Consider the following 17,941-nt stretch of genomic DNA (forward strand, 5'->3'; position numbering starts at 1 on the left):
ATAACTGCCTATTAAACATATAAGAAAGACATCACATTTTCTTTAGATTGGTCCCCTGTAATTAAATTAATCATTGACTTGTTTGATGAATTGAAGCTGTAGTGCAACCAAATACAATTTGAATGCATTTTTATCTGTACAGTTATGTTTTCACAACTTTTATTTAAAAAATTAGTAATTGTTTCATTAAATTACATTTAAAATGCAAACAGTCACAGCAAAAACCAGTATACTTTCACATAATCTCACTGGGTTTCATAAATGAGATTATAATTCAAATATTCTATCACAGATCTAGAGATAAATCAAGCAATGTCAACTACTAATGCAACTTACTTTGTTAGTTTTCTTTCCATTTAGCACGAATTTACCAGTGTAAAAGAAACAAAAACAGGAATTATTAACAAAACACACTTTTCAGTACTTTTGGAGCAGTTTCTTTTTGTTTCTACAAGATTACATTGCACTTAAATTTACCGGAATGTCATTTTGGAGTATCATCAGCACTTTTGAACATAAGAATAGAGTTATAAATCTTTAATGCTGGACCAAGTTTAATGCTCATGATCTTCACTATATCCACTTGCGTTAGAAGAAGGAAAGCCTCCCCGTCAATCGACTGTAAGAGAAAAGTGTAGGTGTTCTTCAATACAGTACAGGATACAAAAATAAAGAAATAAAAATGTCACATCATATGTCTTATTTCTAGAAATGTCCTGAAGAATAAATTTGAGCAGAGATTTGTGTTTTAGGTATTTGAGAAAATAATAATCTTTAAATTACACTATGGAATATTAACTGCAGGAGGTTAACATATTAGCTTGAAATTCTAGTAAAATCTGTTGAATAAAGTGAAAAGAGCAATTTCAGGCAAACGTGTTAAGCATTTATAGGCTGGTATCCAATGGCTTTAGTAAAACAACACAATATGAGCCCGAAATCTACACCATCCCCTGGGAGTGGGTGGGCCCGGATTTTACGCTATTCCCCCGGGACCAGGCTGGAGGCGGGCAGGAAGGGTGTTCTAAACTTGAGAGGAAGGTGGGGGGTGCCGTTCCAGTCGGCTACCCACCCCCGCTGCTATTTTACAAGCAGTGAGGGAGGTGGAAAATGGCCTGCCCGCCCCAGGCCAATTGAGGCCTAAAGTGACCAATTAATTGGCACTTCAGGGCCTCCTCCCACCATCATTTGTATATTATCAGCGGTGGCTGGGCACATCGCCAGCTGATGAGGTTGTCCAGTAATAACTGGCAGCCTCCTTGAAGGCTCAGGGGTGTGGGCCCTGATCGGGCACCTTGTGCCCATGTAGGTCCCCCCCAGCAGCACAAGCTGCCCCTGCTGGACCAGCCCACCCTTCCCTGCCCCCTGCCCACTCGATCGACCCCCTCCCCCCACCTCGCCAAGGCCCAAACAATTGTCCCCAGCAAGGCCCTGCACACTTACCTCCATTCAGGGGCCTGCTCCACCTTGCTGGTCCTGGCTAGGTGCAGTCCCAGCAGTAGCCACTGTTTCCAGTGGCACTGCTGGGACTGAGGAGCCACTGTCCCTCTGATTGGTCAACAGCAGTTGGAGGCGGGTCTTCCTGCCTCAGAGGGTTAGAAGTCCCAACTGAGGACACTTAAAGGCCTTGGATCACATAAAATTGCTGTCTGGCTTCCAGGCCCGGTGGAGATGGGCTCTCCCCCCAGCTGGTGTGGGAGGGCCACTGTGACCACATAAAATTCCGGCCATGGTACAAAAACTATTGGAGGATGAGGTAACTCATCTCCTACCTCCTCTTTGAAGAGTTTTGCCTGTTGCTCACAGCCAGTGAGTGTCTGGACAAAGCTTCCCACCTACAATAAATAAATAACATTGTTGCTGTGACAATTACATACTAAATGAACAAAATATGCACAATGGATTACTTTCATCTTTGATAGTAGATTCGAACAAAGGAGACTGAGGGGAGATTTGATAGAGGTGTACAAGAGTGATAGGATTAGATAATGTAGACAAAAGAAAAACTGTTCACATTAACTAATGGTACGAGGACTAGGGGACATAGATTTAAGGTTTTGGGCAAGAGATGTAGGGGGAATGTGAGGTGGTGTAAGCAGAGATGATCAATGATTTCAAAAGGATGGGCACTTGAGTGAAATAAACTTGCTGGGCTATGGGGATACAGCAGGGGAATGGAACTGATGGGATTGCTCTACATAGAGACGGCATGGACTCTATGGACTTCCTTCTGTGCTGTAATGACTCTACGATTCTACCTCTCTAAGTAGAGAGTGTGAGGCTGGGGAGCGGAGAAGCCAGAGAGGGTCTGGAGCGGAGTGGAGCAGCCAGAGAGGACCTGGAGCGGAGTGATCAAAGAGAGTGAGACCTAGGAGTGGAATGGTCAGAGCAAGACAGGCTATGAGCAGAGTGGTCAGAGAGAGCGAGGGCTGGGGGCAGAGCAGTCAGAGAGAGAGCGAGGCTGTGAGCGGAGTGGTCAGAGACAGCAAGGCTCGGGAACAGACCAGGAGCAGCGGCAAGAGGCGGGGATATATCACAAAATGACATCACAGGACAAGGGGTAACATGGGGTGAGTATACTGGTAAGCTTTTAATTTAATTTAATTTAAATTAATCAACTATACATTAAGACTAGGGGCTGGATTTTGTTCACCTCCCGACATTGGGATCTGCGGTGGGGTGGTGGGGCCAGAAGATCAGAGTGGCAGCCCACCACGGAGAGTGACGGCGGGATTGCTGGACCGCATCTTCCTGGCGGTGGGGATGCTCCGTGGCGGGCACTCCGCCGCTCTGCAACGGGACCATGCTTTAAATATTGAAATTACCTGTTTGCATACATTTAAATTGAATTACCCGCGATTATACCTTCGGTTCCGGATCTTCAGCAAGATGGGCGACACTCACCTGCCTTCACTTTCCCGTCCAGGTAAAGCTGGCACCACCGAGGTGGGGAAGGGGGGTACTCTGTATTTGAAGTGTAGTGGGGGCGGGACAGGGCAAACATTTATTTTCAGTGTAGTTGAGGGGGGGTGGTGATCAGAGGCAACTCTGCATTCTCTATGCAGGGCTGGCAGCCTTGAAAAATGGCATCAGTGCCTGCGCAGAGACAGTTAACACCATTCACAGCGTCAACGTGCCCACCCCCACCAAGTGATTGGGGTGGGGCCACAGTGTGGCTGCTCTGCAAATTCTAATGAGCCACCAGGTTCAGGATCACGGTGACGTGGCAGCGTGTGGCCCGTGTGTACCAGCCACGTGGCCGGAAAACAAAATCCAGCCTGAGATCAATTAAGTTGCCTAAAAGTAAAGCCAATTTGATAATATATCAAGTCATTACAATGTGTTCAATTAATTAATCAAATCTGGGTGATAAAATTAAAACAAAATAACAACAGATAGTAACACTAAAGAGTTCTGAATTTTTCAGTAAATTAAAATCTGAGGTATATCGATAATAAGAATTAGGTAAAACATTTCAGTTAACGCCCTATAAAATAAAGTGACGTCAGCACAAGGGAAGCAGCTGATTGGTGAGTAGCTGGTGAGTATTCATTTATTTAAATTTTAAGCTTATTTCTATTAGGCCAATTAACAGTCTATTAAATTGAGGCATGGTAGGGCATTTTGGTCCCATGGAGTGCACATCCTGTTCCATTTGGAAACTCCAGGATGCTTTTCATGTCCTGGACAACAACATATGCAGGAGTGTCATCAACTGAAGCAGCTCGAGCGCCTGCTTGAGCAGCAGCTGGCGTCATTGTGATGCATCTGCGAGGTTGAGAGTTTCGTGGCTAGCACATGTCTGGATGTATCACTCCACAGCTGAAGGTTATGCAGGCAGATAGGGAATGGGTAACTGCCAGGCAGTCAAGGAGGACCAGTTAGGTAGTGCAGGAGTCCCCACAGTGCATCTCCTTCTCCAACCAGTATTAATTTCTGAATATTGCTAAGAAAGATATTTCCTCGGCGGAGTGCAGCCAGAACCAAGGCCACAGCACCACGGCTGGCACAGGGGGCAGGAAGGAAATTGGAAAAACATAGAAACTTAGAAAATAGGAGCAGGAGTAGGCCATTCGGCCCTTCATGCCTGCTCCACCATTCAAAAAAAGATCATGGCTGATCGTCTAATTCAGTTACCTGTTCCCGCTTTCTCCCCATATCCCTTGATCCCTTTGGCATTAAGAAATATATCTATCGCCTTCTTGAATATATTTAATGACTTGGCCTCCACTGCCTCCTGCGGTAGACATTCCACAGCTTCACCACCTCTGAGTGAAGAAATTTCTCCTCATCTCGGTTCTAAATGGCATACCCTGTATCTTGAGAATGAGACCCCTTGTTCTGGACTCCCCAGCCATCGAGAACATCCTCCCTGCATCTGGCCTGTCGAGAACTGTTAGCATTTTATAGATTTCTATGATATCCCCTCTTACTCTTCTAAACTCTAGTGAATATAGGCCTAGTTGACCCATTCTCTCCTCATAAGTCAATCCTGCCATCCCAGGAATCAGCCCCTCCTCAGATAAGGAGACCAAAACTGCACACAATACTCCAGATGTGGTCTCACCAAGGCCCTGTATAAATGCAGTGAGACATCCTTGCTCCGGTACTCAAGTTGTCTTGCAATGAAGGCCAACATACCATTCGCCTTCCTAATTGCTTGCTACACCTGAATGCTTGCTTTCAGCGACTGGTGCACAAGGACACCCAGGTCTCATTGCACCTCCCCCTTTCCCCATCTATCACCATTCAGATAATGACCTGCCTTTCTGCTTTTACAACCAAAGTGGATAACCTCACATTTATCCACATTATACTGCATCTTCCATGCATTTGCCCGCTTACCCAACTTGTCCAAATCACATTGGAGCTTCTTTGCATCCTCCTCACAGCTCACATTCCCCCCAGCTTTGTGTCGTCTGCAAACTTGGAAATATTACAATTAGTTCCCTCACCCAAGTCATGAATATATATTGTGAATAGCTGGGACCCAAGCACTGATCCCTGCGATACCCCACTAGTCACTGCCTGCCACCCAGAAAAAGACCTGTTTATTCCTACTCTCTGTTTCCTGACTGTCAACCAATTCTCAATCCATGACAGTATATTACCCCCAATCCCATGTGCTTTAATTTTGCACACTATACTCTTCTCTGGGACCTGATCAAAAGCCTTCTGAAAATCCAAATACACCACATCCACTGGTTCTCCCTTATCTACTCTACTAGTTACATCCTCAAAAAACTCCAGTAGATTTGTCAAGCATGATTTCCTTTTTGTAAACCCATGCTGGCTTTGCCCAATTCCGTTTATGCTTTCCAGGTGTTCTGCTATCACATCCTTTATAATAGACTCTAGCATTTCCCCACTACTGATGTAAGGCTAACTGGTGTGTAGTTCCCTGTTTTTTCTCTCCCTCCTTTTTTTTAAATAGTTGGGTTACATTTGCCACCCTCCAATCTGTAGGAACTGCTCCCGAGTCTATAGAATTTTGGAAGATGACCACCAATGCATCCACTATTTCCAAGGCCACTTCCTTTAGTACTCTGGGATGTAGATTATCAGGCCCTGTGGATTTGTCAGCCTTTAACCCCATTAATTTCCCGAGCATTTTCTTTTACTAATACTGATTTCCTTCAGTTCCTCCCTCTCATTTGACCTTTCGTTCCCTAACATTTCTGGGTGGTTATTTGTGAAGACAGAACCAAAGTATGTATTTAATGTGCATGTGTACAGTATGCGTATGGGAAAGCAATAATGATAGGGGATTCAATAGTTATGGGAACAGACAAATGTTTCTGCAGCTGCAGGATGAGATGTTGCCTCCCTGGTGCCAGGGTCAAGGACATCACTGAGCAACTGCAGAGCAGCTGGGGGGAGGCAGTGGGGAAGGGGGGAGGTAAGGGTGAACAGTTAGAGGCTGTAGTCCTTATTGGTACCAATAACATAGGTAGAAAGAGGGATGCGATCCTGTAAGCAGACTTTAGGGAGCTCAGAAAGAAACTAGCAAGCAGGACCTCAAAGGTAGTAATCTCCAGATTACTCCCAGTGCCATGTGCTAGTGAGTACAGAAACAGGAGGGTAGAGCAGACGAATGCATGGCTGGAGAGATGGTGCAGGAGGGAGGGCTTTAGATTTCTGGGACATTGGGACCTGTACAGGCCTGACAGGTTGGACTTGAACACAGCCAGGACCAATGCCCTTGTGGGACGGTTTGCTAGTGCTGTTGGGTTGAATTTAAACTAACTTTGCAGCAGGATACCCTGGATATAATATTAGAGAGGAAAAACAAGGTGCACAAAGGATTGTGAGAGACAGCACCAGAGTAAGAAATAGTAAGGCTTTAAGTCAGGTCAAAGTGAGAGGGAGTGCAGTAAGGTCTAAAATGGTTTAATGTGCATGTATGTGAATGCATGGAGTGCGGTAAATAGGGTTGGTGAGCTGCAGGTACAGATAGCCAAGTGGGAATGTGATGTTGTGGCAATAACAGAGAGCTGGCTCGAAAAAGGGCAGGAGTGGGTATTAAATATTCCTGGATACAAGGTGTTCAGGAAAGATAGGGAAGGAAAGAAAAGAGGAAGGGTGGCATAATCGATAAAGGAGAATATTACGGTGCTGGATAGAGAGGATGTCCTATTGGGGTCAAGGACAGAATCTATTTGGTTAGAGCTAAGAAAAAATAGAGGTACCATTAAATCATTGGGCGTAGTCTATAGGCCACCAACTAGTGGGAAAGATATAGAGGAACAAAGTTGCAAGGTAATTACAGAGAGGTGCAAAAACTATATAGTGGTTATAATGGGGGACTTTAGTCCAACATAGACTACGATAGTAATAGTGTTAAGGACAGAGAGGGGGAAAAGTTTCTGAAGTGTGTTCAGGTGAATTTTCTAGATCAGTATGTTTCCATTCCAACAAGGACGGAGGCATTAATGGATCTGGTTCTAGAGAATCAGGTGTATCAACTGGATCGAGTGTCAGTCGAGGAACATTTAGGAGACAATGATTATAGTATCATAAGGTTTAGGCTAGCTATGGAAAAGGACAAGGACCAATCCAGAGTAAAAATAATTAATTGGAGGGGAGCCAATTTCAATAGGGTGAGAATGGATCTGGCCCAGATAAATTGGAATCAAAGTTGGCAGGCATAACCGTAAAGAACAATGGGCTGCCTTTAAAGAGGAGATGGTTCGGGTACAGTCTAGACATGTTCCCATGAGGGGGAAAGGCAGGACAAAAAAGCCAGAGTGCTCTGGATGACAAAAGAGATAGAGAGTAAGATCAAGGAGAAAAAGGGTGCATATGACATGCCAGGTTGGTAATACAAGCGACAACCAGGCTGAATTCAGATATTTCAGAGGGGAAATGAAAAAAGAAATAAGAGAAGTAAAGAGAGAGTATGAGAAGAGACTGACAGCTAACATAAAAGGGAATAAAAGTCTTCTATAGGCATATAAACAGTAAAAGGACGGTAAATGGAGGAATGGGGCTAGTTAAGGACCAAAAAGGAGATGTATGCATGGAGGCAGAGGGCATGGCTGAGGTAGTAAATTTGTACTTTGCATCTGTATTTACCAAGGAAGAAGATGCTACCCAAGATATAGTGAAAGAAGAGGTTGTTGAGACACTGGATGGGCTAAAAATTGATAAAGAGAAGGTACTTAAAGTTGATAAGTCATCAGGTCTGGATGAGATGCAATCAAGAGTACTGAGGGTCTTTGACGTGGAAATTACAGTGGCATTAGCCATAATCTTCCAATCCTCCTTAGATACAGGAGTGGTGCCAAAAGACCAGAGAATTGCAAATGTTACACCCTTGTTTGAAAAAGGGTTTAAGGATAAGCCCAGCAAATACAGGCCAGTCAATTTAACCTCCATCATGTGAAAGTCATAGAGTCATAGGGGCAGAGAAGAAGGCTATTCGATCCATTGAGTCCATGCCGGCTCTCTGTAGAAAAATCCAATCAGTTCCATTCCACCATTTTTAAAAATGATAATCCGGGACAAAATTAACAGTCACTTGGACAAACGTGGATTAAATAAACAAAGCTACCACATGTTTGTTAAGGGAAAATTGTGTTTAACTAACTTGATTGAGTTTTTTGATGAGGTAACAGAGAGGGTTGATGAGGGTAATGCGGTTGATCTGGTGTAAAACATTTTTACGCAGCGAGTGGTTAGGATCTGGAATGCACTGCCTGAGAGTGTGGCACAAGCATCCACCAAAAAGCGCATGGTGAAAAGCCACTTCTCCTTTGAATGGGATGTTTCATTTATAAAGAGCGTGAGAACTATTGAATACAGCACTCCCTGCACGATTTTCTTCCCTTTTCTTCATGTCTTTCCGATAAGGATGGTGACTGCAGTATAACTCCACAATCACCAGCAGTCATCCAGTGCCTTGCCTATTAACTGTTAGTAAGCTACTTTACCTAGAGGAGCATCACAGTTGAGTCCAAACTGTCCTCATTTGTTGTTTGTAAATTTTCTAGTATGGCAAGTGTGAACACTAGATGACTTCTTTTTCACTCCCTTGACTGAAGACATTAAGGTCAGTTGAGTCTTCTATTCTGGTTCTGTACCCATTTACACAGTGTATTTACCCAATGAACCCGTGGAGCAACTGATGTTTTGTTTTAACATAAATATTGGCTAATAATCAAGCTATGAGGCAAATAACTTGAAATTACTTGCAGGCCAACCTCTTATTTTAGCCAAAGAAGAATTTACATATTTTAAATTGTACTAAACAATTTTAATCAGAAACCAACCAAAACAAAATCCCACAGCACCAAAAATAGTTTGGATATTTCGGACAATGATATGTATTCAAACAATGGCAAACTGCCTAGATTCTTTTTACCAGTATAATTTCTGAATGATAGTTCTATGATTGCAAAAGAGACTGGAAATAATTGACAGCACGGTCATGCAGCTTTAATTCAGAACAATTTCAGCATTCAAATGGATTTGCTGCATTTTTTTTTTAAACTGCTGCATCTCATTCACTTTCCTTCTCTTCTTACCTCTTCGATAGTCCATTTGGCCACTTTGCTGGCACTGATTCCAGCTACACCTGGAAGCAGCTTGCAGTGTTGTTCCCAGCACAAGGACAATGAACGAGCTGGATGTGGGGACATGGCAGACATAAAAACTGATTGATGCAAGTCTTGTTGCATACCATCTTTTGGAATGTCTAGAAATATAGCATCAGAAAAACACTAAGGCTGCAATGACACATTTGAACCCTTCTAAATATCATTAACATTTATTTGCCCTTTTCATGATTTTTTTTTACACATTATATAATTTCTGTAACTTGCACCTTAATGAAACAATTGGTAAGTGCATTATTACAAAAAATGAGTTGAAAGATGTTACGTAGAATTACATAGAGTACACAGCGCACAAACAGGCCATTTGACCCAACCAGTCCATGCAGTATTTCTGCTCTATTCAAGCCTTCTTCTATCCTTCCACATCTAAGTCTATTAGCATACCCCTCTAGTTCCTTCATCCTCATATGCTTATCTTGCATTCCTTAAATGCATCCATACCATTTACCTCAACTACTCCCTGTGGTAACAATTTCCACATTCTCACCACTGCCTGGATAAAGAAGTTTCTTCTGAATTCCCTATTTGATTTCTTGGTGACTATATTATACTGATAGCCTCTAGTTTTGCTCTCCCCCACAAGTGGAAACATTCTCTGTCTACTCTAGTAGTCAGCAAGCTACCCATTTTTCTACTTGTCTCCTGACTCTGCATATTCTGTATCTTAGTTTGCTTTCAAAAAGTATTGCTTTCATGTTTTTAATGGGCAATAAAAGCCATTATGAGTACAAAGGACTTCCTCATTCTGACCTTTTTTGGCAAAAATTATCAGCATAAAGAATTCCAGCCTGTCAATGTACAGTCTGTGCTTCTTTCTGATGTTAACTGGACAACCGTAGTTGACTAAAAAATTTTGAACAACTTAATATCCCATTACCACGATGCCAAAAAAAGTATAGAATTTCTGGCCTAGATATTTGATCATAGCAAAAAAGGTGTGCGCAAGAAGTGGACCACACAAGGGTGAAGCAAGCCGGGGATATAGTATGCAAGGGGTGCAGCATACAGGGGGTGAAGCGCACATGGGGTGAAGCACACGGGGTTGGGGTGTGCAGGGGATGAAGTGAACAGGGGGTGAAGTGCAGGGGTGAAACAAACATAGAAACATAGAAAATAGGAGCAGGAGTAGGCCATTTGGCCCTTCGAACCTGCTCCGCCATTCATTATGATCATGGCTGATCATCCAACTCAGTAACCTGTTCCTGCTTTCGCCCCGTACTCTTTGATCCCTTTAGACTCAATAGCTATATCTAACTCCTTCTTGAAAACCTACAATGTTTTGGCCTCAACTGCTTTCTGTGGTAGCGAATTCCACAGGCTCACCACTCTCTGGGTGAAGAAATTTCTCCTCATCTCAGTCCAGAAAGGTTTACCCCGTATCCTTAGACTATGACCCCTGGTTCTGGACTCCCCCACCATCGGGAACATCCTTCCTGCATCTACCTGTCAAGTCCTGTTAGAATTTTACAGGTTTCTATGAGATCCCCCCTCCTCTTCTGAACTCCAGCGAATATAATCTGAACCGACTCAATCTCTCCTCATACGTCAGTCCCGCCATCCCAGGAATTAGTCTGGTAAACCTTCGCTGCACTCCCTCTATAGCAAGAACATCCTTCCTCAGATAAAGAGACCAAAACTACACACAATATTCCAGGTGTGGCCTCACCAAGGCCCTGTATAACTGCAGCAAGACATCCCTGCTCCTGTACTCGAATCCTGTCGCTTTGAAGGCCAACATACCGTTTGCCTTTTTTACCGCCTGTTGGACCTGCATGCTTACCTTCAGTGACTGGTGTACAAGAACACCCAGGTCTCTCTGCATATTCCCCTCTCTCAGTTTATAGCCATTCAGATAATAATCTGCCTTCCTGTTTTTGCTACCAAAGTGGATAACCTCACATTTATCCACATTATACTGCATCTGCCATGCATTAGCCCACTGACTCAACTTGTCCAAATCACCCTGAAGCCTCTCTGCATCCTCCTCACAACTCACCCTCCCACCCAGTTTTGTGTCATCTGCAAATTTGGAGATATTACATTTAGTTCCCTCATCTAAATCATTAATGTATATGTATACTGTATGCATTGGTGGGGTTCTAGCAGGGAGCCCTGCGGTACTCCACTAGTCGCTGCCTGCCATTCGGAAAAAGACCCATTTATCCCTACTCTTTGTTTCCTGTCCGCCAACCAATTTTCTATCCATCGCAATACACTACCCCCATCCCATGCGCTTTAATTTTACATGCTAATCTCTTATGTGGGACTTTGTCGAAAGCCTTCTGAAAGTCCAAATAAACCACATCCACTGGCTCCCCGTTATCAACTCTACCAGTTACATCCTCGAAGAATTCTAGTAGATTTGTCAAGCATGATTTCCCTTTTGTAAATCCATGTTGACTCTGCCCAATTCTACCACTGTTCTCGAAGTGCTCTGCTATAAAATCTTTGATAATGCACTTTAGAATTTTCCCCACTACCGACATCAGGCTGACTGGTCTATAATTCCGTGCTTTCTCTCTACCTCCCTTTTTAAATAGTGGGGTTACATTAGCTACCCTCCAATCTGTAGGAACTGTTTCAGAGTCGATAGAATCTTGGAAGATGACCACCAATGCATCCACTATTTCCAGGGCCACTTCCTTAAGTACTCTGGGATGCATACCATCAGGCCCTGGGGATTTATTGGCCTTCAATCCCATCAATTTTCCCAACACCATTTCTCGACTAATACTGATTCCCTTCAGTTCCTCTCCCTCACTAAGCCCTGTGTTCCCCAACATTTCGGGTATGATATTTGTGTCCTCCTTTGTGAAGACAGAACCAAAGTATGCATTTAGTTGGTCAGCCATTTCTTTGTTCCCATAATAAATTCCCCTGTTTTGACTGTAAGGGACCTACATTTGTCTTCACCAATCTTTTTCTCTTCACATACCTATAGAAACCTTTACAGTCAGTTTTTATGCTCCCCGCAAGCTTGCTCTCGTACTCTATTTTCCCCTTCTTAATCAATCGCTTGGTCCTCCTTTGCTGAATTCTAAACTGCTCCCAATCCTCAGGTCTGTTGTTTTTCCTGGCAAATTTATATGCCTCTTCCTTGGATCTAATGCTATCTCTAATTTCCCTTGTAAGCCATGGTTTGGCTACCTTTCCCGTTTTACTTTTGCGCCAGACGGGGATAAACAATTGTTGCAGTTCATCCATGCGATCTTTAAATGTTTGCCATTGCCTCTCCACCATCATCCCTTTAAGTAATGTTTGCCAATCCGTCATGGCCAACTCGTGCCTCGTACCTTCGTAGTTTCCTTTACTAATATTCTGAGACCCTTGTCTCAGAATCAACTACGTCACTCTCCATCTTGATGAAGAATTCTATCATATTATGGTCGCTCGTCCCCAAGGGGTCTCACACCACTGTATTGTCAATTATTCCTTTCTCATTACACAATACCCAGTCTAGGATGGCCTGTTCGCTAGTTGGTTCCCCAACGTATTGGTCCAGAAAACCATCCCGTATACAATCCAAGAATTCCTCCTCTACAGTATTGGGACTAATTTGATTTGCCCAATCTATATGCAGATTAAAGTCACCCATAATTACAGATGTTCCTTTATCGCATGCATCTCTGATTTCCCGTTTAATGCCATTCCCAACATCACCACTACAGTTTGGGGGTCTATATACAACCCCCACTAACTTTTTTTGCCCCTTAGTGTTTCTCAGCTCTACCTATACAGATTCCATATCGTCAGAGCTAATATCCTTCCTCACTATTGCGGAGGTGGAGCTCACAGTGATGGAGCACTTAGGAGGTGACGTGCACATAGGGTGGATGATGCAGGAGGTGGAGTGTACAGCAGGTGAAATGCGTACTGCACATGCCTTTTAGTGTTGTCCTGAAGAGCTCCAAATGCTAGGTGTAGGCACTGGAATCTTTGCTTAAGGGATTGGCTCAATGAGAGTTATTGTTCTTGCATGGCTGTCTTTGTACCAGTGCTCAACATCTCTTCCCGGGCCTGTGACAGGATTCATGAGGCAGGTGTACAGATGATATTCTTCAATCTCCAAGGCATCTGCCTAACAGATGCTGAACTCAGTGGAAGACAGAAGGGATTGACGACTGGTGCAGTTGAAAGCATCGTGACCACTGCCAAGGAAGTGGGCACAAACCTGCATTATTCACCGTCAGTAGTCACTGCCAGTGGTCAAAGACCAGCTAAATATTCAGGGAGTCAATCCCCTTCCTGGTCCTTGATGGGAATAATATACAGTAATGTTTATGCAGCAATGACACCTTGTACCTGAAGAAAGCCAGCAAGTAGCTTCTCCAACAGCTCTTTCTTGCTGATCAGCAGCCTGCATTGGGAAGGTGATGGATTGCTGTCTCCTTGTGAAGAGGGCATCCATCACCCGTTTGATGGTCATATGAACAGCAAACTGACTGATTTTGCTGATGTTACTCGTTGCAACCTAGAATGAGCTTGTGGCGTAGAGATTGAGGGCCGCCATAACCTTCACATCTACAGGCAGTGCTGTGTGTGCTCTGTTGTTTGGCTCCAATTCCTGTGGCAACAGGTGACATGTCAGTGACTGCCTGCCTGCTAAAGTGCAGCCTTCCCATACACTACTCCTCTGCAATGTTAAAATAAGACATCCTGCTGCAAAACACCCTCATGTTCAAAGACTTTCTTTGCCCTTGCCTCCTTTGCCATCAACTTTGAGCCTGCGCAGGTCTATGCTGCCATGCTTGTTTCTGCTGATGCTGTTGCTACTGCTGCTTTAACCTTAATGGCATCCTCAGCAACATCCACATCTTTTCCTGTATCCCTGTAGCCAGTGAAGTGACAGATTTACAGCTGCAACCAAAAGTCAGCTGTCAACTATTTTGTTTGAAAGCTTTCTGAACACTGCCAAAGCAGTCATAAAATGGCTCCAAAGATCCCCAGAAGCCAAAATCAAGTATCCAGTGATTTACCTGAATGGAGGTTGAGATTGCTTTAAATATCACTGCTACAGTCTGCTTCCTGAGTATTTGTACTGTGTTTTTCTGGGCAGGGTTGAGAATGAGTGAATCAATCACTCTCAGGCACAGAAGCACTATTTAAGTATTTTAACAAGCCCAGTGATCTTTTCAAGCAACCGCCAGAGACACAGAAGGGGCTGGATTGAATGGGCCTCCCAGAGATGGGCTAGGAGGCAGGGAAACCTTTGAGTTGTGATGGGCGGCAGGGGGCGGAGGGCCTGACACCTTCCCATTACACCAGAATTTGGTCAGGGGCGGGATAGGCCGACGACAGTCTTCCTGCCCAGAGACCAATTGAAGGCCTTATGAGGCCTATTATCAGCCTTTTAAGGGCGCCTTCCCCCTGCTGTTGGCATTAAGCCAGCGGCGGGGTGAGCCTCCACCACACGGGGAGGTTGCCCAGTAAACTGAGGCAATCTCCCTGCGGGTATACTGCGGGGCGGGGTGAGGGGGTAGCCTCCTCCGTGGGCAATCTGTGGCCCATGGAGGGCCCCAGCCAACAAAAAACCTACCTCCCAGAAAACCCTTCTTCTTGTACTCAATGTCCACTCTTCTAAACGTGCCATTACAGTGTTCAGAAAACTGTAGGGTTAAAATTCTGAATGGGAAACTCCACTTACAAATGTTTTATGCTCTCATACTGTATTCCTATGAATGCTATTTTTATTTTAAATGGGTGAATGCATGCGTACCAATAGCATACACTGGAATATAGAACTAGCACATTAAGTGTTTGTTTGCTAAGTTTGCTGATTGGAATTTCTACCCTTATAAATAGACATGCTGAGATTTCAAATAGGAAAAATTGAAACTTGTACTAAATCAAATATTAAATATGTGATGTATCACAGCTGCCAGAAATAACTCATCCTGCAAAGAGCCTTGCATTTCAACTCACTCTGAAAGCTGACTTTTAATTCCTCTTGTTGAAGCTTATGGTACTTAGGTGGACGACCAATCCTGGAAAAGAAGAGAAACAGCAGAAAAATAAGGAAAGGTATTAAACTGATGATTACGTTCCCACTAATCACACTACTAGGTGTATTTTATAGGCCTGAAAATAGTGAGAGATGGAGGAGCAAATGTGCAAAGAAAACACAGAGATGTACAAGAACTATAGAATGGTGATATTGTGAAACTTTAATTACCCAAATATCCATTGGGATAGCTTTAGAGTAAAGGAAAAGGAGGGGGAGGAATTTCTGGATTGTGTTCATGAAAACTTCGTTGGTCAGTATATTCTTAGCTCAACTAGAAAGGAAGCACTTCTTGATCTGCTGCTGGGAAATGAGGTGGGCCAAGTGTCTGCGGGGGAGCACTTGGGTAAGAGTGATCATCCTCTCAAAAGGTTTAGATCAGTAATGCAGAAAAGCAAGGAAGGAAATTAAATAGAACAGCTAGATTGAAAGAGGGCTAATTTCAATGTGATGAGAAGGGATTGAGCCAGGATAAAATGGAATGAAAGACTGAAAGAAAAAACTGTAATGGAACAATGGGTTATCTTTAAGGAAGAGATGCTTCAGGTACAGGCTAGGTATATACCAATGAGGGGAAAGGTAAGGGAATCAAAAATAGGGCTCCTTGGATGATGAGGGAGATCGAGATTATGTTGAAACAATAAAAGAAGGTGTATGTTGCATGTCAGGTGAATTCTTCAAGTGAGAACCAGGCCAAATACAATAAGTTGAGAGAGGAAGGTGAAGAAGAAAATAAGACTACAAGAGAGAATATGAAAATAGAATGGCATTCAACATAAAAGGAACCCAACATATCTTCTACCAGCATGTAAATAGTAAGTGGGTAGTAAGGCGGAGTGGGGCCTATTCGGGACAAAGAAGGTATTATATGTTGAGAGGCACAGGAGAAGGCTAGAATACGTAATGAGTACTTTATATCAGTGTTTATAAAGGAAGAGGAATCTGACAAAATATTGGTAGAAGTGGAGAGATTACAGGCAAGGAACAGAGTAAAAATTGAGAGGGAGGAGATACTGGAAAGACTGGCTATGCTTATGGTAGATAAGTCACCTGGTCTGGATGGCTTGCATCCCAGGTTGCTAAAGGAAATGGGGGGGCGGGGGGGGGGGGGGGGGGAGATAGTTGAAGGGCTTGCCATAATCTTCCAATCTTCCCTAGATATGGGGGAGGTGCCAGAGGATTGGAGAGTGGCAAATGTGACACCCTTATTCATGAAAGGGTGTAAGAACAGTCCTAGCAACTACAGGTTAGTTAGTTTAACATCAGTGGTGGGTAAGGTTTTAGAAATAACGGCTGAATTTTATGTTGCTGTTGCCGATTACGGCGATGGCCAGAAAAGATGGCGGCCCGCAGGTGCAGGTTTTACTCGGATGAGCCGCCACGATATTATACGTGGTGACTCATTTACAAGGCTAGGGCAGACTGCTCCCCACCACCCCCCCGATAGCGTGGAGGGGATGGGTGAGCCCTCCCCGGCAACAGCGTCCGGTGCTCTTGAGCAGGCGCCGGTGCCATTTGTAAAGGGTTTCCAGCCCTTACATTTAATTTAAATGTTTAAAGGGAAAGTTAAATAAAACTGATTTTTAAAAAATTACATACAGGCTTCCAGCCTCTCCCCCCCCCCCCCATTAACAATACACTCATTCCTTGCTCTCTCCCCCACCAAAAATACTTACCTTGTGTACCTGACCTTCCCCCCCACAAAGTTCACAAGCATTTAACTTTACCCCTTCCCACCATCCCATCCATCAATCAGAATAGTTTGACCCTGCTCCCCCTCCCACACTGAGAAACGTACCTCCTCCCCCCTCCCCACAGGTGTTGCGCCCCATTTCCCCAGATGGGGATTTGAAGGCACGGCAGTGCCGGCTTCCAGGATGAAGATCGTGGCGGCACTTCAGGAGATGACGGGAACGTCATTAACTCAGTAAGTTAATGAATTTGAAAATTTAAATTACGGTCCCGTCGCCGAGCGGCAGGGGGCTGCCACGAGGCCTTGCTGCTGCCAGCAAGATCAGGACTGGCCCTGCCAGCATGGAGGTCTGTGGCAGGCCTCATTGGGGGCAATCTTCATGTCCCCCTGCCACAGATCCCGAAGTCGAGGCGTCTATAAAATGCAGCCCAATAATCAGGGGGAAAAAATCAACAGGCATTGGAGAAGTTTGAGTTAATCAAGGATAGCCAGCACAGATTTGTAAAAGGCAGATCATGCTTGACTAATCTGTTTAATTTTTTGAAGAAGTAACTGAGAAGGTTGATGAAAGGAATGTGGTGGATGTTGTCTATATGGATTTCAAGAAAGCATATGGTAAAGTACCACATAAAAGGCTGGTTAACAAAAATGAGGCTCATAAAATAGGAGGGTCAGTGTCCAATTCAATAAAATATTGGCTTAAGGACAGAAAACAGTGAGTTGTGGTAAATGGTTGCTTATCAGAATGATGGATGGTAGACAGTGGTTTCCCTAAGGGTCAGTGCTAGGACTATTTTGTTCTACATAAATGATCTTGTATCTTGGAATACAGAGCAGAATTTCAAAATTTGCTGATGATGATACCAAACCTGTAGGAGTGGCAAACAGTGAGGATGTAAAAAACTGCCTGCAACAGGATATAGGTAGGCTAGCAGAATGGGCAGACAAGTGGCAGATGGAATTTAATGCAGACAAGTGTGAGGTGATACATTTCGGCAAAAGGGATAGGGTGAGGCAGTATAGACTTAATGACGCAGATCTAAAGAGTGTGCAGGAACAGAGGGACCTGGGGGTACATGTGAATCGATCTTTGAAGGGAGCAATAGATATTAAGAAAGTGGTTAGCAAAGC

At 44.0% G+C, this 17,941-nt stretch overlaps 1 protein-coding gene across 1 annotated transcript in view; it reads right to left on the bottom strand.

The window, feature by feature from the left end:
* Nucleotides 1-484: 484 nt before the first annotated feature.
* l3mbtl1 (L3MBTL histone methyl-lysine binding protein 1) overlaps nucleotides 485-17,941 on the bottom strand; it is a 114,612-nt gene continuing 97,155 nt past the window's right edge. The window contains exons 18-21 of the mRNA XM_068048822.1: nucleotides 15,039-15,100; nucleotides 9,027-9,169; nucleotides 1,773-1,835; nucleotides 485-619 (exon numbers count right to left, since the gene is read on the bottom strand). Of these exons, the coding sequence (XP_067904923.1) occupies nucleotides 485-619; nucleotides 1,773-1,835; nucleotides 9,027-9,169; nucleotides 15,039-15,100 (403 nt within the window). The remainder of the gene's footprint in view (nucleotides 620-1,772; nucleotides 1,836-9,026; nucleotides 9,170-15,038; nucleotides 15,101-17,941) is intronic.

This window comes from Heterodontus francisci, chromosome 16, assembly GCF_036365525.1.
Source record: "Heterodontus francisci isolate sHetFra1 chromosome 16, sHetFra1.hap1, whole genome shotgun sequence".
NCBI lineage: Eukaryota > Metazoa > Chordata > Chondrichthyes > Heterodontiformes > Heterodontidae > Heterodontus > Heterodontus francisci.